General features: G+C 44.6%; 1 protein-coding gene across 1 annotated transcript in view; it reads right to left on the minus strand.

Annotated features, from left to right (window-relative positions):
- Nucleotides 1-19,336, minus strand: part of ABL1 (ABL proto-oncogene 1, non-receptor tyrosine kinase) — a 77,010-nt gene extending 57,674 nt beyond the window's left edge. The window contains exon 1 of the mRNA XM_040082896.2: nucleotides 18,514-19,336. Coding sequence (XP_039938830.1) covers nucleotides 18,514-18,649 — 136 coding nt within the window. The 5' untranslated portion in view covers nucleotides 18,650-19,336. The remainder of the gene's footprint in view (nucleotides 1-18,513) is intronic.
- Nucleotides 19,337-22,260: the final 2,924 nt, after the last annotated feature.

A 22,260-nucleotide genomic window follows, 5' to 3' on the forward strand; every position in this document is an offset into this window, starting at 1 on the left:
GGGAAAGGCAGCACAGCCTATGCACACAGGTTAAATACAAGTTAACACTATTTATCTGAACTAGGCCAGAGGCAGCTGTGGGATATAATGAGATTGTGACGGAAAGAAATGAGCAGCCTGAAATTCTAAGCCGCAAAACTGAGCTAAGCAAACAATTCATTAGCTACTTTTTCTAAACCTGGCGAATATCTACTGAAATGTGAGCTAGATCACTCAGCAGGTATTTCTCAGATGCATGGGAAATAAAACATCCTGCGAGGTATTACTAATGTTTATTATGTAGGTCTGTTACAATACTGTTTATCACCAGCTATCTTCAACAGGCTCAACACCCCAGGCTGAATTAGCCTGGAGTTTTCCAGAAAACAAAACACGTGGGTGCAGAGCCTAGAGGGGATCTCCCCAGGCAGAGCTGTGCCACTGGTCCAGCAGTGAAGTTTGCAGGCTGGCACTCTGCAGACTGACACCCACAAAACCCCCAGAATGTCTCCACCTGCAAGAGTTTATCAGTGAAAGGAAAAGAAATGCATAACCCCTTTCATCAGTCATGTTGACAAATCAGAAACAACTCAAGATATCTTAATTACAAAGCCCAAAATTCACTTTCATGGCTCTCTGGGAGTTGTCGGAAGGGAATCAATCCTTCTAGGGAAAGGAATGAGCTGGTTCAGGTTCTTGGAGATGGTAAAGCGGCCACAAATGCTGATTTTAAGTCGATAAAAACATTTGTATTAATCATTCCTAAGAACAAATATTTCTTTTTACAATGTTATTTTATTTTAAAAATGTCTGCTCTCCTGTATAGACTGAAATAAAGAGATCACCCTGAATTTTCCCACTAGCACCCACAAGCAGATATCCCAAACCACACACCCTGAGTTATTAAACCAACAGCCACGGCACATTTAAGGACTCCTTGCATAAAAGCCCTATTGAAGGCAGTTCTGCAGGGGGACCCTGCATGTTGATCCCTGGCCTGAAATGGAGAGGTCTGGCATAAAAAGGTGTTTTGTCCAGGAGGCAGAGAAACTCCCCCCACCCAAAACACACCTCCCACAAACAGCTCTACATCAGCCAGCTCTGTAAGAGTGAAATAGCCAGAGAAAAGCCCGCTCAAGCCTCCCCTGAGCAAAGACAGATTCCACCAGACGCCCAGGAAAGAGCTAATATGAGCTGTAAAACTAATTTCAGCTTGGAACAGGGAGCTGGCTCCTCTCTATCTCTCTAATTGAGCAGGAGAGCAAGCCACAGGGACGGGAGAGGAAACCTGCTCTTGTCCTCTCCCAGAGAAAGGCAATGACATGACGGCAGAGCGTTTCTATCGGCTCCCCAGACTGCCAGAGCACCATTCATCAGGAGAATGGACCAGGAGAACAATCAGAAATCCATTAGCAAGCTGCCGCTCCGCCTGAACTCCTGATCAAATGTCACAGCGCTGAACGGCTTCTGTTGCTCGGGAGGACGGAAGGAGCAGGGAATTGTTCCAAGGCGATAAAGATATTATTACAATTTTTAGCTTATATTAGCACGAGGGCAGCCACTTGCCATCTACGTTGTGCCTTTAAGCGAGTTTCTCAAATCCGGGATAAAAGCTTCCAGCGTAATTAAAAGGGAAAGAGATCTCCAGCAGCAGCAGCTGGCACCACAAGGAAAGCAGTGGGGGAGAAGGAGAAGCTGGAGATGGAGGGAGAACTGCTGGATGGTTGTGATCAGTGCTTTCACTGCCTCTATCAGCAGCCAGGGCTCGCCTAGGAAATACCGCAAACTTGCAAGAAAACAGCAGGAATTACCAACGCTGCTATTTACTAGCAGGGGAGTGACCCCACAGGAATAAATTAACTCATCAGCAGCATTTCACCTTGCTCTTCTGCAGGTTCAGTCCTGGTCAAACACTTCATTGTCCACCTATCACAGCAGGAGACAGAGCCAAAACCAATCTGCTCAAAATTTACCCGAGTTACTTCTTCCTTCAGAGGAAGGGTGATCAGGCCATTTAAAAAGCAATGCAAATAACAAGGTTGATAAATACGTTTATCCATTAAGGAGTCTGCACCATGTCTCTGCAATGTTATTTACGTGTCTGGAAGCTGTTATCCGAGCTATTATCCAGCACGGAGACTAGAAAAAGATATTCTGAGTATATTAGCAGCATATTGAAATGATCTGTGCAGATTCCTTCCATTCAGATACTGTTGATGCTTGAAATATCATTAGGGGTCTCAAACAGGAAACTTGCACATGTACTATAAGCAGAGAAAAAACAATAATTAAAAAAAAATTAGGAATTCTCCAGTGCAAATATTTCCAACTGCAAGCTGATTCTCATTATCTTTCATCTGCCAGAAAACCAAATTAAAATATCAATCAAATGTAGTGATCCAGGTAAAAGTCTTAAACTGCATCTCTGGTTCAATAACAGCAATTATTGTGTCACTGTTCTCAACTCGCTGAGCTCCTCAAATGAGATCAGAAATGACTGCAGAAAAAAAACCCCAACACAAAATCTCAAAAAAATCTGTCATCCACAAGACCTAAATTACATTTGAACAATGACATTTTTGTCTCCAAAACAGGTAACAGCAAAATGAAAATAAGGTTGTCAGCGCTGCCATTATGAAATGTTAGCCATAAAAACTGCTACTGTAGAGTTTTCATTTGCTTTATTTACTGGAATTTTTCTTTTTTTTTTTTTTTCCAAGAGAGAATCAGTCTGAAGCTTTGAAGTGTGTGAAAACAACGTGTCAGTATCAGATCCTGGAGGAGGAAGGGCTGCTGAGCATAGCTGAGAGACACTTACTGTGACACTGCAAGGCCGCCGTGGGTACAGTGTTTGTTTTACACCAGGGCACAGAGCTATCACGAGTTACACACAGGAGCAGATCTTAAAGCTCTGCTTGTTTTGCACCAAGACAAGAGGAAATGCGTATCCAGCAAAAGAGCACGTGAGTCCCAGCAACTTTCCTTCATCTGCACGGATCAGACCGTACACATAAAAATTAAAATACTGTCAAATAATGGAAAGCACTCAGACTAGTGGCAAAACTCTTCCTGCAACGTGCAGCTCCAGGTCTAGCTGTAGTCCTGGTGCTTTACAAGTTGAGATTTCCTAAGGAAATTCCCTACAGCGATGCCTCCAATATTATCTTTATTCTGGAAAAGCCACTTAGGGGTATTCAGAGTCTGATCTCTCTTATGCCAACTGTTGGCTGAGCATGAATTTTCTTTAAAGCAGTAGTTAAGGACCAATGGAGGAGGGGTAATTTCCTTACTGTTACACGGTCTGTGTTTCCCCCGTAGCCCATCCTGGCAGGGATCAGCAATCACAGGCATCCCAGGACTGTGGTATGGCTGCTACCAGATGAGATGAGCTATTAGTTATGGCCCAGTTCCTGCAGGACAGATGTCCTCCCTGCAGCCCATAAGCACGGCCATCAGCCTTGCTGACAGCATCAGCAGCTGGGGAAGTGGGCAGGACACACTAAAATGTCCTTTTCTCTCCCTAAAATGCCCAGAACCCTTCTCCAAGGCACCATAGCCCCACTCTCACTGTCACTGCCTGTAGATCTTCAGAGACCCTTCTGCCAGTGGTTTCAAACTGACACCTTTTGAAGCGCTACGTTCATGTAAATAAGTAGTTTTTCTAAGAACGAATTAGTTGAGCATATTCTCTGAAGTTATTTCATTTGTTTTTGCTCCTGTTCATTTATTCCAATCTGCTGCACCTTCCCTTGGAGAGGTTATTAAACGCTCTGCTAATGGGCGCCAGCACTCGTTTAATTCTTCCTAATGAATGTATGAGTGAGTAGCGGAAGCTATTATGTAGGGCTTAATAAAGGGCGGGAAGGAATTTCCTAAAATTTATTGCCACAGGCTGCTGCTTGAAGATAAAATAAATGGTAATTGCTCGGAACAGGAAAGAGGAGGATGATAAAATGTCCCCAGACATGAGGTAAAAAAAATACCAAATGCTCCAAACCAAAATCTCAAAGCCCGAAGGATCATGAAGGCAAGATGGCCTCCTCCAGCTTTAGCTTTTTGATAATCCTTAAGACTTTTCCTTTGAATATGGGTGCTGAAGGATGAACTCGATCTCAGCTCGAGTGGTTATTTTATGACACAGAAAAGACACATATATTTTAAAAAAAGGCATTAATTCACACTAGATCTTATGAAAATAATATTTGTAGGAAAGAGACAATGTAGAGGAAATGGAAGGACAATGTTTCTGGACTATTGAGTCCAGCAATACAATCTTCCCTAAAATACAGGCTTTGCAGAATGAAGGAGACACACACAACATTTTGTTACAATTATGTTCTTTCTTTCTCATCGCTGTGTCGGTCAGGGTTCATGGAAGAGAAGAAATTGCTGAGATGTGAACCTGTGCATTGTTTCTTCAATTTCTGAGACTGTTTGTTAAAAGAGATAAAAATCTGCAGGCTGGATGAGAAAAAGTGTCTGAACTGGAAGTCCCAGGTGTCTGTCCTGCTCCAAAGTGCTGCAATCACACCGCCAACCTCCCAGCAAGCTCCAGGTCAGGCCTCAACAACTGGCAAGAACAAAGTGGAAATCTAAGCCCCATCCCCTGTAATTGCAACGTAGGAGAAAAACACAGGTTTTCAAAACAAAGCTTCTTGTTATAACTCACAACAGCCTCCTGTCCACATAATCCTTCAGGCGGCGTGATCCAGTCACAGAGATGAGTCTGGCTAAAAGCTTTGATCCATCTCATCAAGAAGGCTAAAAAGCAAGTTTCCCAAGAACATGTCTGATTTTCTGGTTCCACTGAGCTGTTGGAGGGGGTACTCTGCACCTCAGAAAGTGCAAAAGTGTTCTCTACCATCAGGCTGTTCAGGAGTTACACCAACTTGGATGTTTAATTACAGAACAGTGATCAATAGCTCAAGGGTCACAGGCTGTGGTGGGACAGGAGAGCAGGGACGTCAGGGATGTCACCTTATCCGAATGCCACCGGCCTTTCAAGTCCAGCTGTCCCAAAAAGGACACTGCCAATCTCTTAAGGACCATCTTCCCAAAATGCAGCAAGAAGGAACAAGTATAGAAAGATGCAAAAATCTCAAATTGAGTGGGCAAAGCAGCCAACTCCCTTTACTTAAAAGAGTAGAAACAATAAAAATACTATTTTCACTAGCAACCTAATATATCCAAGAACTTAAAAGCTGACCTGAGGAAAAAAACAAGATTAGGTTTGCTCTTTTTTGCTGCTTTGGGCAGACAAAGCCCCTCTCTGAAAACCACCATTTTTCATGCCAGCTTTGACCATCTTAAAACCAGGAAAAAAAGAGGATAAAATCCAATTTTTCTTTCTTAAATCCTCGGCAGGTCACCTGCAGGGGCAGGCCAACAGCTTTTCTAGCAGGCAGTAAGAAATTATTACTTCCTTTCTCAATAAGAATTTCAGTTGCTTCAGCTCAACAGCAGGATTTCCATAGTCTTATACAATACAAAGCAATCACTCAGCCTGCAAGAGCATCCAATTTGAAAATGGACAGTTGTTTCTCCAAAGAGAAAAGGCAGCAATTTGATAGAGACAAAGAAAGCCAACAACAAACAACCCCAACATAATCAAAACAAATAAAAATAAACCGCTTTAGCACACTGGAAGACAAAAGGTGAGCAGTTACAAGGAGAGTGTGAAATATCAGGGATATACAACACAGATTTTTAAAGGATCAAATTTGGGCGGCTATAGGATAGGCACCTACTAGAGGTGAGGCATTATCCAGGAAGAGTTTAATCTTCCCCCATTCCAATGAATAAATCAAAGCCAAATAAACGTGCACAGCATTCCATGTTGGCATCAGTACCTGTACAAAAGGCAGAGCTTCCAATTTAAACCAGCAAACACAAACTATTCCATCTCTGAGGACCTTCAAGCACTTCCACACTTTTCAACCTTCTGCCCTCTCCTATGAAGAAATCTTATTACCGATTTATATGGGTTATAGAGCAAGAAATTGAGCTTTATGATGACAAAGAACATAAAGATAAAGGATCTGGTTTCGACTCAGGAACAATCCAAGCAGGTACTTGTTTACTCTCTGTGATGCTGTTCCCTGCCACAAGGAATAATACAGGACTTCATCTGCCTCAGCACCAGTGCATCCCTGGAATCACTGCCTACACAAACCTCAATTATCCAGCCTGAAAATATACATTTTACTTATCCAAGGACAACCCCAGCACGGAGGAGAAATGATAAAAAAAAAAAATCTCAATTATTCTTTGAGATGCATAATTAAAAGCAGAAACAGGGATGGGGGGGATATGGAGCAGATAACACTGATGTCAGATGCCAAGAAAAATCTGCTTTTCTTTCTGTATTATTTGGTCTGCTTTTAGTAACACATCGCTACTGTGTGCAAGGGCCAGATGTGGGAGGAAGAGTGGAGGTGGCACAAGGAGAAGCAGGATGCAAAGTCGCTGTCGGGGTTTATCTGTGGTCTCACAGTAACAGGAGCTCTCTCTGTCACCCGGGCTGGCTCACAGCCACCCCCGCAGCAGGGAGCGGCACAAGAGCCCCAGAGAAGCCGTGAACATTTCCACGGCTCTCCTCCCCCATCCCTGTAATCTGCTTTTCCTTGTGCATCTCATAAAACACCCCCAGGCCAACCCCTGGCAAGGCCAGCTCCTCAAGCCAAAGCTTCATAAAACGTCCCAGGTATGATCCCAGGCTGAATGCAATTTCCTCACCACAGCTCCAAACCTTGGATGCTCAGATTGACATGTCAGCCTCCGAAATCAAGAGTGAGGGCAGGTGATTTGTGCTCCAGAGGAGCTGGGAGTGCTGCACGGCACAAGGAGGTGAATTCCAATGTCCCTGGCTCCTGTGGGGCTTTTTTTGGGCAGGAGCTGAATTCACACAGGTCAGCCCCACCACAACATGGAGTCAAGGTGTAGGTGCACTGACAGAACTCAGCAAAAGCTCTCTCACAGACCTCCTCCTCCATCCCTTTTTTGCCTAAAGTATTGCACTCAGATTGGTTTTTTAAATACCATTTTTGATGGGGAGAGAGGCACAAGGGGAAGCATCCAACATACTCTAATCCAATTTGTTGTAGCCTAAAGAAATCCATTTGCTCAGCTTTGCATTCAGCATCCTTGTGATAATATTTTTTTTAATAGCACTGCTTATTTCAATCCATTTTCAATAAATCAGAATTTTATTACAAGTCAGGAATGCACCCTGCAATTACCTTTTGAGTGTGAGTCCTCTCAGGTAAGACCTTACCCTCCAGAGGAGGCTGCAGAGCTCCCCTCGACTCATCCCTTATGGACACCTCCACATGGATAGAACACACTGCAGCAAGATAAAGGGAACTCAAATCCAAGTGTGATTGTGCAAGACTGTGGTAAAGAGGCCTTGGAGTAGAAGACAGTACCTTTACTTCCACAGGGTTAGTTTGACTCCTAAAAATTTTAGGAGTTAGTACATTTTTAAAATTCAGCTGCTAGCAATTCCAATTTGAGAATCATAAAAAGTACTGTATTAATAATTGAAATGTAAAATGCCTGTTTGATTCACTCCAGCCCTTAGTCCCCCTCCCCAAAGGGCTTGTTTGCCTTAGGGGAGCATTTCACAAGCAGCACATCAACTTTCCGAAATACAGCTTCAGCAGATGAAAGCCTCGTAACCACAGAAGAGCCACCCTCCTTCTAAATCTGGAATTTAAAGAACTGTGACATCCACGGAGCAATTTAAAGGTAGAACGGCCAAGACATTTCAGCCCAACCGAGCACTTTGGCTACCACACGGTGAATTTATTTCAGAAGTGGCTCGCTGGTGATCTCCCCATTTCAGCCACAACATCCACCCTTTTTTATCTCCCTGCAGACAAAGTCCTGCCGCAGCCGCCGTGACTCAGGGCGCTGGGGTGACGAGGCACCCTCAGCTCCGGGTGATTCAAGACTGTCCAAGGCCATGAAATGTGTCTCATTCCAGGGGCTCCACATCATCCCGCTCCTGAGTCCTGCTGAAGCCCACCACTTCCTAATTTGGGAACGCTGCGGATGACGGGGATGTCTGAGCTGGAAAGCAACTGCTCTGTTGGTGTCTGTGACTTTCACCTCGATGTTTTTAATGCCTCTGTAGTTAGGCAGGACTAAAGGATGTGGACGTGGCCAGCACAGTGCAAAACTCACTTTTCTGGGGAAAAGTAGCCCAAGTTAACAAATTAGAAACGAAGACACTTCACTGGATTTGTGCTACTTATTCCGATGAGTGGAATGCAAATGTTTCAAGTTAACATTTCATGGTTCTTTGAATCCTTACCTGATAATAAATGCAGCACTGATCTATTTTCATTTAATGTTTTTCAAATCCTGTGTTTTTAGCCACAATTACAAAGCCCTGCTGCTGCTCAGTGAAGTTCACGATTTCTCTCAGGAGAGGTCGGCTTATCAACATTGCAGCAGGTCTTCAATGAAATGTCACCCACTGCCTTTGCTTTGCAGAGGCAGAACTGCAGTCACCAAGATGATTATATTAGCATTTCAAGCTAGCATTTGCCTCCAAAAATCCAATCTTTATTATTCTAATTCTTCCTTTTGCTTGGCTCAAAATATTACCTACTTAAGAGGTAGCTCAGTACATTTTGCTAAGCAGCCACATCCTTCAGGATTTGGCCCTCTCCAGACCCACTGCTGCAGCAAATCCAGAATTAACTCCCAGATTATGTCTCCAAGTTGTATTTCGCAAGCACGACAACCCACACCACATCTGGTGGTGTACCTGTGGTCATGAAAAGGCTTTTTATCCCACTTTTCAGCAGGAGCAAGGTAAAAACCACCAGCAGTTCTCACAGTAAGGGCTAAGTTAGACTGAAGCTTCCCCAACACATTTTTTTTCCTAATGACATGGAATTTGAAAGGTTGAGCAACACTTACACTGTCTTATGTGATCACCTCATAACAATAATTACTACTTAATACCTGAAACATGATAGCACCTTGACATCCAAACCTCTGCGTGGGACGCACTATTTAGACATAACAGACAATCTGCAGAGCCCAGGGAAATTACAGCTTCTACATGAACATCAACACTATCAAATGATGGGAAGAGCTTTGTCTTCCCTCCAGCTCATTTCCTGTAAAGGACATCCATTTTCTATTAAACAGCTGCACGTTGAGGGGAAAAAAAAAAAGGTATACAGCAAACACGTTTAGTGCAATCCATCAATAGGTCTTTTAAGAAGTAATGGGTTTGATTGCAGAGACTTTTAAATGCAGCTTCTTATCCATCCAGCTAAATATATTAAAGAAGAAATAACAGCTTGGCATTTATTCAAAACTTTTCATTTGAGCTTTCCTAGGTTATTTGCAAACATGAGGTGTAGCCAGACGACAATAGCTCTAATAGCTGTTCCAGTTATTCAGGATAAAATGGGATGTAGTTTTTAAATGAACATTATGTATTGTCAGACTTATATCAGGAATGAAAAGAACTTAGAGCCAAAAAACTAATAAAAATAAACCCCCATGCTCACATACATATTTATAGCTTAAACTATTTTGCTAGATGCACTAAATCTTCTTTGTTACTATAAAATTCTCTCACCCAAAAGTGATTTGAGTAAAATAGAGTATTACTAGATTACAGCTTTGCTTTTGTAAGCATTGTTATGACTTCCTAACCATTTAACTCCGCAATTAGCTCTGTGAGAGCAGTTCTGACATTCAGACAACACCAACTGTATAAATAAGTGTCACAGGCTGAATTTGTTTCCAGATATTCCCTGAGCATCCTTGCCATAAAAAGCTCACGTTCCCAAATGTTGAACTCAATGCTACAAGAGGATTTACCAAATCAGTTTCTATACTGTGAGGAATCTAATATTTAATATTAGGAAAGTATTTATATTTTTAAAAAGTCAGGGCAGCATAATAAAAGAAGTAGGGGAATTAGACCAAATGCAGAAGACATCAACAAGTGAAAAGGGATGCAGAACTCAAAACTATTTCTTTTATTCTTTAAACAAAGAACGGGTAGAAATGGAGCTTGAGGAGATGAGGGAGCAAGATTTTCCCATTAACAGTGAAAGCAAACATCACCTACCAACCTTTTTTATATCAGCAAGCAAGCACACAAGATTACAGGTTCTAATAGAATCCGAAAAGACTTGACAGCCACTATTTCTGAAATTCACAGTTGTCACTTCTGACCCCGGTTCTCACCATTAAACTTTTGCTCATTTCCAAGACAATTCTCACTGCAGGGATTGTTTTAATCAGAGCAAGTTAGTGAAGAGTCACAGAAGACATCTGGTGGCCAGTGCCCCAAATGACAATTTCATTTGCTTTACACCTTTGTAATAAAGCTTAAGTTTTAATTAAGTAAATAATTTTAAAGCGCTTAAAATTAATTAAATAATTTTATTCACAAAAGCTCAAGTGAAAACAGTTGTGTTTACTGCATAACAGCCCTGTGATAACCCTCCGTGGTCAGGCCAGGAACTGAGAACTTGGGAACTGCCCTTCACCAGGTGTGTTAAATGAGGCAGAACCTAACGAGCAGCCTTTGAATTTAGGCAACTTGAACACGAATGACAGAGCAAACATTTCCTGAAAGCCCAAGGAATTTCCTATTTCAAGTTTCCATGCCCTTATCCCGCTACCATTCACACATTCAGCCTCTGGAAAAACAACCTTATTTATTCTGGGAACACACACACGCGCAAAAAAAAGGCCATGAAATAGCCATCAGTTCCCCCAGGTGTGCAGTGGCAGATCATCAAATCACTGGGGTCAATCCAAAACCTGACAGAGCTCCTGTGGGTGTGTTTTGGATTCTGGGTGCACAGAGTAAGTGAAATTTCCTCCTCTGCAGCATCAGCGTGACAGGAAACACAGGGAACATGCCCAGGTCACTCTGTACTTCCAGCAGAGATGGACATTGGACACGGAACAAAGAGCAGGTCAGAGAACGGGGGAATCCTGTCCTCCAGCAAGCCTTGCCCTCCAAAACCCAGGCATTTAACAGGCAGCAGAGTATGTAATCCAATACAGTCTTCATCACTCATTATTCCCGGTTTCTGGGGCCATCACTCCCTCTCTCTGATGCAAACGTGGAGTGCAAACCACAACACAGGAATGTTCAGCCTTTTACTATTTAATGAGCTCTAAGGAGAGACTGGACCAAACAACATTTGCTACTGCTCAGACAGCACTTGAAAGGAGGAATCTGCAGAGAGGCAGCCTGGACACAGCTCAGGCCCTGGGAAGACGTGGCAGGAATAGGTAGGAAGTGAAGTCAGCCAAAATGATAAATGCACCAGAATGCCTTAGAAAAGCGGCACTAATGGATAAGCAGCTTCTCAAGGCAGGCAACATGTAGCAATATTGATTCTTTAATACACACAATGAAACCAAAGTCCTAATGATTAATAATCTGTTGTGAAACTCTATTCATTAGGTAAAAACAGTGCTCAGAGATGACACAACATAAATCAGGCAGTCTCCTCACTCATGAAAGAATGATGAGCTTGCTTGCATCCATGTAAATTAGCAGCAATCACTCTGCATTAAAGCAAGCTCCTGCTTTTCACAACCCAGCTGGTAACAGCCAGGAAAAAATGCTGGGGAAAAAGAAAACACACACGAAAAAAACCTCCAAAATCTAATTCCAACACTAATTTCAGAAAGTACTTAAGCAAAAACTAAAGCAAGCTGGTATTCAGGACACACTTGCCTCGGCATTACAAGATGTGTAGAAAGGAACTCCTCCCAAAGCACAACACACCATTTTAGCAGAATTATATCACAATTTGCCACAAGCGTGATGAAGCTTCCAGCCATCTCAGAAAAAATTAGGCTTAATATCTAAGTCCAATACTGGCATTAAACACAGAAGTTTAAAGAAAGACCAAAGTTAAGAACTAAGTAAGAACTAATTTAGTTAAGAACTAAGGAAAGACATTGCCTTAGGCAGCTTTACTCACTAAAATTGAATGTTCATTACCTTTTTGCCCAAGAATCCCCCTTAAACCAATCAAATGGACACTCTGGTAAGCAGATTAATAGCCTCTACAGATTGTTTAGATTGATCTTCAATCTACATAAAGCAGAGTAAGAGTGGACTGATAAGAGAGTCGCAGAAGCAAAGAAGCAAGAGTCCCTCTAGCTTCTGCTGGAACTGCTCTGGATGTTCCTACAGCAAAGGACTCCTGGGATTCACAGCAGACCTTTAAGGAGACTAACTACTTCTCACAGGAATGGCTGAACTGGCAGAATTCTGCTGGGTGCAGACACCAGTGCTCCTCACACAGCTCTAAACAGGCACTGCAGAGAGAAGCCAGCCCCTTCCCCCTGCCAAAGAAAAAAAGAAAGCAAAGTCCAGCTGCAGAAATGCTCCAGAAGGTCACTAGTGTTTCAAACACTTCCTTCAGTCTTTGTAAATGCAAATCAGAGTGTTTTATGCAGCTGAAAGCACCTGCAACACACCCAGTGTCCACCCACACAGTGCCACAGCGACCCAGGTTTTAAACTTTACAGGGTGGATCAAGTGCAGGGATGGAAGCTGCAGGAATGTCCTGTGATGCTGAAACACTCCAAACGGGGCCCAAAATTCATGGCAGGGTGCTATGAACCTTTACTGAACACAAAACTGGTATCAGCTGGATGTTAAGTGCTGGACTAACTCCTGCAGCTCTGCATTCCCACTGTCAGCTAAGAGCGTTCCTCACTTGGCACCTGCCAAGGTTACAGTCCCAGCCACACCAGGGCTATCAAAACACTCTCCCCATTATTTCTTGTCTGCTTTAGCACAGTTCCTACAAGCACAGCTGGAAACACACACCTGTTGTTCCAAGGCACGACCCTACAGCATCCCCACCCAAAAGTGACATTCAACAGGACCAAGACTTTCCAAGGCCATTTTCACCTTTCTGCACCCTCATGAAGTGTCACATGCCACAGAGCCTGACGCTGAGAGCACCAGGGATGAAACGTAGGACTCTCAGCAACAGGACTGCGTCAACTGCTCATTTCAAGCTTAAGATTTAAACTTTCCAATGTAAAATACTGAGAGTTTGATGGCAAATGTTGAAGTGTGCTGAGAGAGATGATCGCCTACAAGGAAAGATTTCTATGCTAATACCCTGCAGCTTTCTCTTGCCTGCCTGTCCTGATTTCCTACCATAGCCTTCCTATTAAAATCTGTAAATAAGAATGCAGCACCAGCATAATCTGATAATGAAAGTCTGGCATATGAGCAACCGATACCTATTTGTCATGAAGGAGATCAACTTCTTAAATATGGCAAGTTATCAAAGATTAGTCAGTGCACAAAACAGAACTGCTTTTGCCCAGGAAAGGGATTAGCCTTTCCCCATCATCACCATCCACCTCGGCCTGTGGAAAAGCAGTTTAGAAAGTCTTAGGTGTCTTTCCAAACATATTCCAACCATAGATCAAGTTTTGTGGAAGAGCTTCTTAGCGAAACCTAGTGATATTTGATAATTGGAACAGGAAAAAATACAGCAAGTGATTTTTATGATGAAAAGGGATACAGTCAGAGGCAGTAAACAAATCTGCATTCAGCATGCAGCAGATGTCAGCATTAACCAGGCTAATACTGAGGCACAGTGAAGTTGGATACATAAGCAATGATCCCAAAAGCTGGGGATAAGTCCCTCCTAATAGAGATGGAAATTGAAATTTGGGAGCTGCCAAATCTCCAGCCTTTGTCAGTTCAGAATGAAAACCTGAAATACTGAAGGCAGACTCTAAAAAACGGCTTCCAATTAGGCCGGTGCTAATGATCCAATTTCAGGTGAATGGTCTAAAGTGGAGTCAGAAGTAGTAAAGCAGTTTCTTTGAAGTCTCAGGTTTTGCAGTTGGTGAAGCAGAGACAGAGTATAAAAATGCCCTGAGGTACAATGGGAAGAGATAAATGCAGGGGTTTAAAGTATATGGGTTTGAAGAAACTGTTCTAATACAGAAGGAGTCTCATTTAAATAATTTCCATGTACGGGCAATTGACTATCTAATAAATGTATATTGCATAGAAGGAAGACACACTGAGCTCACGTGTAGGATAAAGGATAATGAGTACAAAAATCAGACCTTGAAGATGATCTTGTTCCAAAACCCTGCCATGATCAGAGACACCTTCCACTACCCCAGGCTGCTCCAAGCCCTGTCCAGCCTGGCCTTGGACACTTCCAGGGATCCAGGGACAGCCACAGCTTCTCTGGGCACCCTGTGCCAGGGCCTGCCCACCCTCACAGCAAAGAATTTCTTCTGTATATCTAATCTATCCTCAGTTTGAAGCCATTTCCTGTATCCTGTCACTCCAGACCCTTGTCCCAAGTCCCTCTCCAGCTCTCTTGGAGCCCCTTTAGGCACTGGAAGGAGCTCTGAGCTCTCCCTGGAACCTCCTCTGAGCTGAACACCCCCAGCTCTCCAGCTGTCCCCAGAACAGAGGGGCTCCAGCCCTTGGAGCATCTCCATGGCCTTCTCTGGACTCCTTCCAACAGCTCCAAGTCCTTCCCATGCTGGACACAGCACTGCAGGTGGGGTCTCAGCACAGTGGAGGAGAGGGGGGAGAATCTCCCCCCTTGCCCTGCTGCCCACACTGTGGGATGAGCCCAGGATATGCTTGGAACTGATTACAATGTAATTTATTCATTTTCACAATTCAGGTACTTGAAACATGAAACTTAACAGCATAAAGCAAGATAGATTATTAAACATTAAGACCCTTAAAATTTATTTTTAATCAATAATGTAGGAAATGGTGCTTTTAATTGTTGGGATTTTTGCTCACAGTGAACTGTATAGGGCACATCTCCAACTGGCAGCTGTGGCAAGCTGGTGCTATAGATCCATTTTGCACAATTACTTCCTAATTAAAGCAGTAAAACTTTCAGCACCCTTGTAAGAAAAAGAATTCAGATCTAATATGACAGAGACTGTAGTTGGCTGACTTCAGCTATATTCAGCACTAAATGTATAAGAAAAATGGATCCAGTTATGCAGTTTATCTCTCTTTACAGGGAGGTAAACAGCTCATTTAAGCTTCCCTATCACTCACCTGCTGGAAGAGAAACTCTGAGACCACATTTCATCACTATGAGAGAATATGAAAAGGCCATTTTTGTCCAAGTGCTTTATCAATCTCTTCCTCATCTCAGCATCATGTATGTAACGATTAGAGTTCATTTTTAAAGCCTTCAAGTGCTGCTTTTGCTTGGAGATTCTGTTCTACCAACATGCTTCAGGGGATCTGCTCATCATTCAGCACAGCAACACCTCCACGAGACAGTCAGAGAAGGTGTGGTGTTTGCCAGTCGCTCCAGTCAACTCCTGCCAACTCTGGGATCAGAGCTGAGCCCTCTGAGAACACACCTTTCTTTTCTGAAGTCTGAGTTTTGCCAAAATTAACGTTCTGGAAAGGCACAAGATACACTAGTGTGCACTGACACTGTCTTTCCCCTTAACTGTCAGCTGACCACTCTTTTTTTCTCAGCTGGATATCTCCAAAAAGCAGTGACTACAGACTCATTTCCCTCCAAGAAAAGCAAAGAGAAAGAAGCAAACTTTGCCTTTATAATTCCTCTCAAGTTCAAGCTCGCAAGCAAACTGTGAGCTGGAGTAATCTGCATCAGGGTGAAATTTGTAAAATCCCAGCAAGGGCTACTCTGCTGCCCAGGGTAACGACACGAGCATGAACTCCAGCTTGTAAAACAACCTCCGTGGGGAAAGGAACAGCACAAAGAGAGAAGCCCAAAACTTGCCCATAGATTACTTTTTTCCCCCCTTAAGGCACTCCTCAATTGTCAGCTCATGACAAAATTTAGAGCCTTTCTGCATTATTCTCACAGAACATTTGAGCACCAGCAGAGCTGATTTCTGGCCAGTTGCCTCCTCGGCTTTTCAGAAGCCTCTGGGTGTGCTGCTTTGGGTGCTACAGAGAGTGCGATGACCGAAAAACGGAATTACTTTCCTGAAAGTTATTTTGCCTTACACCGTTAGTATCTGATAATATTCACTAACCCTTTCAGCCAAAATCTTATACCACTGAAGCAATCCAGACCTTCCACTAAGTGCCTGCTGAATGAGCCTCAGTAGAACTTCGCAGGTACTGGTCCCACCAGAACAGGATCATGAATACTTTTATAAAAACACAGCCCTAAAAGGAGAGCCCTGCTGCCAAAAGTTCCACTTATTGTGTTTGTTTTATCACAGGCTTTAATATACAAGAACTTCAGACAAGTACATATAAGAATTCACCTGTCTCTAGGGGGTTAAGTGGCCCACCATGGAATTTCTCCTTAAGGATTTCTTAGTTTTGAAAAGCCAGAAACATGATTTTCCTGGGACAAACTAGTTCCCACAGTGCAACAGAGAAACCAGATACAATGTTTGGTATTTAGAAGAAACTGTAATGACAGTACTGAAAGGGAAACATGCAAACATTTAAGCCCTGAAAAAAACACCAATCTTAATTTTTATGAACTACAGCCCATAACTGAATAGGACTGAAGGCATTAAATACTGATCTACTCATTAATTATACAGCATGTCAGTCTATGTATTTCAAAGGCAAGTTACTGAAAGGAAAAGGAAGAACTTACTTTCTACAATGAACTTTGTTCCCTCTTAATTTGCCCAGATTTTTAACATAGCATTTTTCAGGACAGGAGCAGCCCAAACTCAGAAGAGAGCTGAATAAACAATGATGGTACCGCCTTCTACTGCCAGGACTTGGAAGAACCTTCTCATCCACTCAAAGGAGGAAAATTTTCCTCATGTGTATAAGCAAGGCTGATCTTTTGCAGTTCTCTTAACAGATGTCCTAGCCCTGATGTCCCCTTTCAAGTTTATTCATTTCTAAACCAAGACACCAAGGTCCCTCGTGGACATATGGCACACGGACATTAGAGATGCCATTTTTCCTTATGAATGTGCTGGGATCTGCTGACCTCAGGTCACACTGGCAAGAAGTTACCATCTGCCTGTTGCTGTTAGATGATCAAAAAAGAACGTTTCTGGCTTTTCTGCTAGAGCAAAACACCAAAGGGACTAAGGATATTGTACTGCTTGCAGCAAGTGCTCTGGCTGTATCTCATCTGACCTTGAAACTCTGTCTAAAGTAGTAAAAGCAGGAACCAGACTGGGGGTGGAGGAGTGGGTATATCACAGGACTGAAAGCAAGGAAAAAATCCAGCAGCAGGTTTAACATCAGAGGGCCAAGTTAGCCCTGATAGTCTCTAACCTTCCCTTAATTACCTCAAGTTTCTTCAGTGCACAAACACTGTATGGGAAAACGAAACACTGAAGTAACTCAAAACAGTATTTCGGTAGAGCAGTACAAACATGGGATCTCTGTGAGTTTGTTGAACACTGCAGAGAATTTCTTGGGCCCTTCTAGAAACACAGAATGAGAAAAAATTTGAGAGCACAGCCCTTTAAAAAGTAAAAAAAAATCAAAACTTTTCCTCTAACTATATTGTGTTCTCAGACACAGAAAGTATTTCAATTTTTAGTTATATGAAGATTACAGATGCAGTTTTGTTTTCTTCACAGATAAACTTCCTCTACAGGACAAAACTGTTACAGAAGCTTTGTCAAAATCACATTCTCCAGCTAAAGGCAGCAGCCAGCAGCACGTCATCTCAAAGAACATTAGATTTTTAAAAGTGTTGAGCAAAAGCAAGGATTACTCAGAAGAGTTTAAGCAAAACAATGCATTTCTGCACCTCACTTCTGTAGAGATGCCTTCAGTTTACAGTTTATTTGGGTATGGGGGGGTTGTTTTGTTGTTTAAGGATGAATTTTATGCAGTCACCAAATCTACCTCTGAGTCCTACTGAGTTTTTCATCTGGCTTCTTTCCTGACATTCTGAACTCCCCCACATACTTCACAGAAGGCCAGCAAGTGACAGGGTTGTTCTACCCCAAACTTTTGGCCCCCAGCACTTCATCACAGCACAGGATGAAGGTTTAACCAGCTGTGAGAAACCACTAAGCAAAGGTGTTCCAAATGCCCCATGAAATTCTTTTCACAACAGCAGTAAGTTCACTAACTTTCCAAAATAAGGGTTGGGTTGTTTTTTGGTTTTTTTCCCTTCGAAGCAGCAAAGTCACTACGGTAAAGATAATTAAAGAGCACCTGTCACTGACCACAGCATCACCACTGGCTGGGACTGGTCTGTACTATGACACAGACAACTCAAAAAGGATCAAACAGTTTCCCAGACTGCAAACCAGAACATAACCAAGGCAGAAATGAGAAACTTGTACAAAGTTAAAAAGTTACTTCCTTGCATTTCACCTTTAGCTGTACAATAAACCCCTCCTCAGGTTTCAAGCAATCTGACCCAAGTATTTTCTTAATAAACAATCACAGAAGATTTGCATTAAGCAGCTACGGAAAGAAAACAAGGCTTCCATAAAGTACATGTCTGTATCTGCTCCACGTGAATAAATCCATACTGTACCTCGCTCAGCAAACCAAAATTAAACCAAATACCAATAGCAACTCCTCACCATGTTCCACGAAGACGTTGCAGTGTGGGCCGGCATGCCTCGATGACTCCTTCTTCCCTGCTCCTTTGATGAAGTGCAGGGCAGGCAGACTTGGCCTCCTTTGGTCCCCAAGAACTTTTCCAGGCTGCTGCCCCATAAAGTAACAATGGGCAGCCTTTCCCAGGAAGAGAAGTTTTCAAAGAAGTCCGTGATCCCTGATCTTCCAGGCTGGGAAGGAGTTTTGAAGGAGAAGGTGTTGAGGTGGGTGCACTGACTGCACTCACAGTGGGAAAAAGTCACTTGAAGTGAAGAATTAAGACAAATTCCTCCAATGCTCCTGAAGACAGCAACAAGGCTCCTTAGGTGACTTTATGCAAGCAAGCAAACAAACAAACAAACGAGTAAAAGTTCCAACCGCTCAGCAATGACCAAGCATTACCGAAGTTTCAGGTTGCCATCTGTAGTGTGTCTTCCACCGGGAAAAGGAGAATTAGTTCATTTCACAAGCAAGAAACCACACACGGGCTCACCCAGGGCAGGAAACAGCCATTCCCACCACAACTAGTGTCAAGGTTTCTTTTTTTTTTTCCTCCTTTTCTTTTGCATAGCATTGAGTTAGCAAAGGCCAAAGAGCCACGGATTCGGCTTCAAGTATCGCCGAAGCCCAGCAGGCTCAGGTGCGCTGGAACCATGTAAACTCCCCAGCAGAAGCAGCAGCAGCTCCGGGTGGGCTCCGCACGCTCCCTGGGCTGCAGGGATGGGACGGGGGCTCCTCGGTCACCGGGCTTCGTCTCCTTCCACCGCCGCTACCTCGGGGCCGGGGGGCCCGGCGGGGCCATGGCGGCGTCGGAGCAGCGCTGGGGCGGCCGGGCCGGCGCCCCTATGCCCGCTGCCTCAGGCGGAGCCGGGCGCGGGGCTGCGAGGCCGGGGAGCTCCGGGAGGCCGGTTCCTGCCCAGCAGCCGGGCCAGGGCAGGCGGGGATGACCGCGCCGGCCGCATCCCCGGGCGGGCGGCGGCAGCGGGGCCCGGCGGGCGGAGCGAGGCGAGGGGCCGCGGGTACCCCGGGGCTGCGGGACTGGCGGGGGGCGGCGGAGGCGGCGAGGGAGATCCCGGAACCCCCGGGCCGGCGGGCGGGCGGTCACATCCCCTTCCGGCCCCTCCTCCTCCGCCGCCCCCGCCTCCCGCCCGGCGCTGCCCGATCCCGGCCCCGCTGCCGGCTCCAGGGACCGGCCGGGCCGGGAAGGGCAGCGGGGGCTTCCCGGGGAGAAGCCTCTGAGGAGCGTGGTCGGCAGGGCGAGGGAGGGGATCCTCCCTTTACTCGGCAATGGTGAGGCGCATCTGGAGTGCTGTGCCCGGTGCTGGGCTCCCTCAGGGCGAGATGGGCAAGGAGCTGCTGGAGAGGGTCCTGCGGAGGGCACCGAGGGGATTTGGGGGATGGAGCATCTCTCTGATGAGGAGACACTGCGGGAGCTGGGCCGGGTTTGTTTGGAGAAGGGAAAGCCGAGAGGGGATCTCGGCAATCCATGTAAATATCTCCCCGGAGTGCCCGAGGATGGTGCCAGATTCTCTTCAGTGGTGCCAGGTGACAGGATGAGGAGCAATGGCCATAAACTAAAATACAAAAAGTTTCCCCTCAACATGAGGAAGAATTTCTTTACGCTGAGGGTGGCAGAGCTCTGGAACAGGTGCCCAGGGAGGGCGTGGAGTCTCCCTCTCTGGAGACATTCCAAACCCACCTGGGCACATTCCTGTGTCACCTGCTCCAGGTGAACCTGCCCTGGCAGGGGGGGTTGGACAGCATGATCTCCAGAGATCCCTTCCAACCCCAACTAATCTGTGATTCTGTTGAAAAAAAACTGTGAAAATGCCCCAAAAAGCTCATGTGAAATCCCTTACCTCTTTAGAAGGGCCACCCAAGTTGTTTTCCTACAGATCTGACTCTGCAGGGGTCTCAGAGCCTCTGGCCAGCTCTGGACCCTGGATGCTTGCAGAGATGGACAGGGAACAAGAGATCCTAACTGGATCAGCTGTGTGCACAGCCAGGAATCTGTCACCCTGCTTGCACAAAGGACTTCATTTCCTTATGAATGCTCTCAGCACACACAGAACTCAATACCAAAACCAGCCGTAGAGGCCAGTGACAATTGAAAAAAAATATTTTATTGACCCATTTTTGTGCTCCATTTGGTACAAAGATGGAATTAAACCCCCAAATTCTTCAGCCGACACTGAGAGCTCCCTGAGCTAAAGAGCAGACCGTGGTGCTGAAGATACTTAGTTTTTCATACATTCTCCAGTTCACCTTGGGATAGAAGAGGGTCAAGGCAGCAGCTTGAGGTCAGGATGTTTTGGTCAAAGGTCTGTGGTTGCTCCCACTCGACAACAGGAGAACACACAATTGCAATTCTGTGCCGTAGCCTCCTGCTCAGGGCAACCATCTGGACACAGAGCAGCTTGTTTATACTGACTCCTCCCTTGTGACAAATCCAAACACACTCCATGTCTCCTATGCCACATTCAAGGTCTCTGGCAGACCTGTATTTTTCATCTTCTAACAACAGCATCCAAAATGTAGCACTTCATACAGCCCAGCGGGATCCTTCATCTCTGCTGTGCCAGGCTGCTCCTGCATCACTAATTCTTAGTCAGGAGACTGAGCTCAAACCATTTCTATTGGATTTTTCCGTCAATGGCTCAGTTTGCAGATACTGAGGCTGGTTGTGCTGCACACACACCCACACGGGAGAGAGAAATTCTGGTACATCGTGCTGAGATAAATCCAGGGTCACACCTCTTGAACTCTGCAGAGTTTCTCCAGGTTTATCTCAGTAATGGAGATCAGCTTCTCACCGAGGTGATATAACCCCGCCCAGCTCCCATGGATTGAAGGAAAGTGAGGAAATGAAGCTGTCAGCACAGGCCAAGCAGCCCAAGAGAAATTTGTTACAAAAACCAATACCAACTATTCTTCGCTGAAAAAGTTACTCTCCTCTGGAGCATCCTGGATAATCTCTCCTACCATGGCAGGGCTGAAGCAGAGTAAACTCCAGAAGACAACCACGGGTCCACAATAGTCAGAAAAATGTTCACCAAATTAAGCAAAAATAACTGCAAATATGCAGGACCTCACAGAATCACAGAACTGTTTAGGGTGGAGGTGACTCTAAAGACCATCATGTTCCACATCTTCCACTAGACCAGGTTGCTCCAAGCCCTGTCCAACCTGTCCTTGATCACTTGCAGGGATGTGCTGTGGACAGTACAGGCTGTAAATATGCTCTTCCCTGGCTTGCCTGAGATCTGTGCAGATGAATGCACTTACTTTTGATTTAACAGACCAGGTGATTTTATCATTCAGGCCAACAGGCAGTTATTCTTTCTGATGCTGTGCAATCATAAGCAGCAAAGCGGGGCAGGTTCTTTGCCAGCAGTTCCCAGCCTCTTTCCACTCAGCAGTTTCTCCAAAAGCATTTCCTGTTTCCCAGAGCACTGCTGTAGTTCATGTGGGACAATACACAGGCAGATGAGTCAGCCGGTCACTCCCAAATGTCACAGTGAGGTACCTGCCTTCTTCCCCTTCCTGAAGGCTATTACATTTTCTGCCCCCAACCCCACTGCCAGTTTTTGTGAACATGACTCTCATGTTAAACTTGGAAGTTGCCCAGTAGATTCAGAAATTGTTAGAGAAGACAGAGACAGAAAAGTTGTGTGAATACAGAATAAGTTAAAAAAAAAAAAAAAAAAAGCTAGTGTTTTTTCAATCAAGCC

Source organism: Hirundo rustica, chromosome 20, assembly GCF_015227805.2.
Source record: "Hirundo rustica isolate bHirRus1 chromosome 20, bHirRus1.pri.v3, whole genome shotgun sequence".
Lineage (NCBI taxonomy): Eukaryota > Metazoa > Chordata > Aves > Passeriformes > Hirundinidae > Hirundo > Hirundo rustica.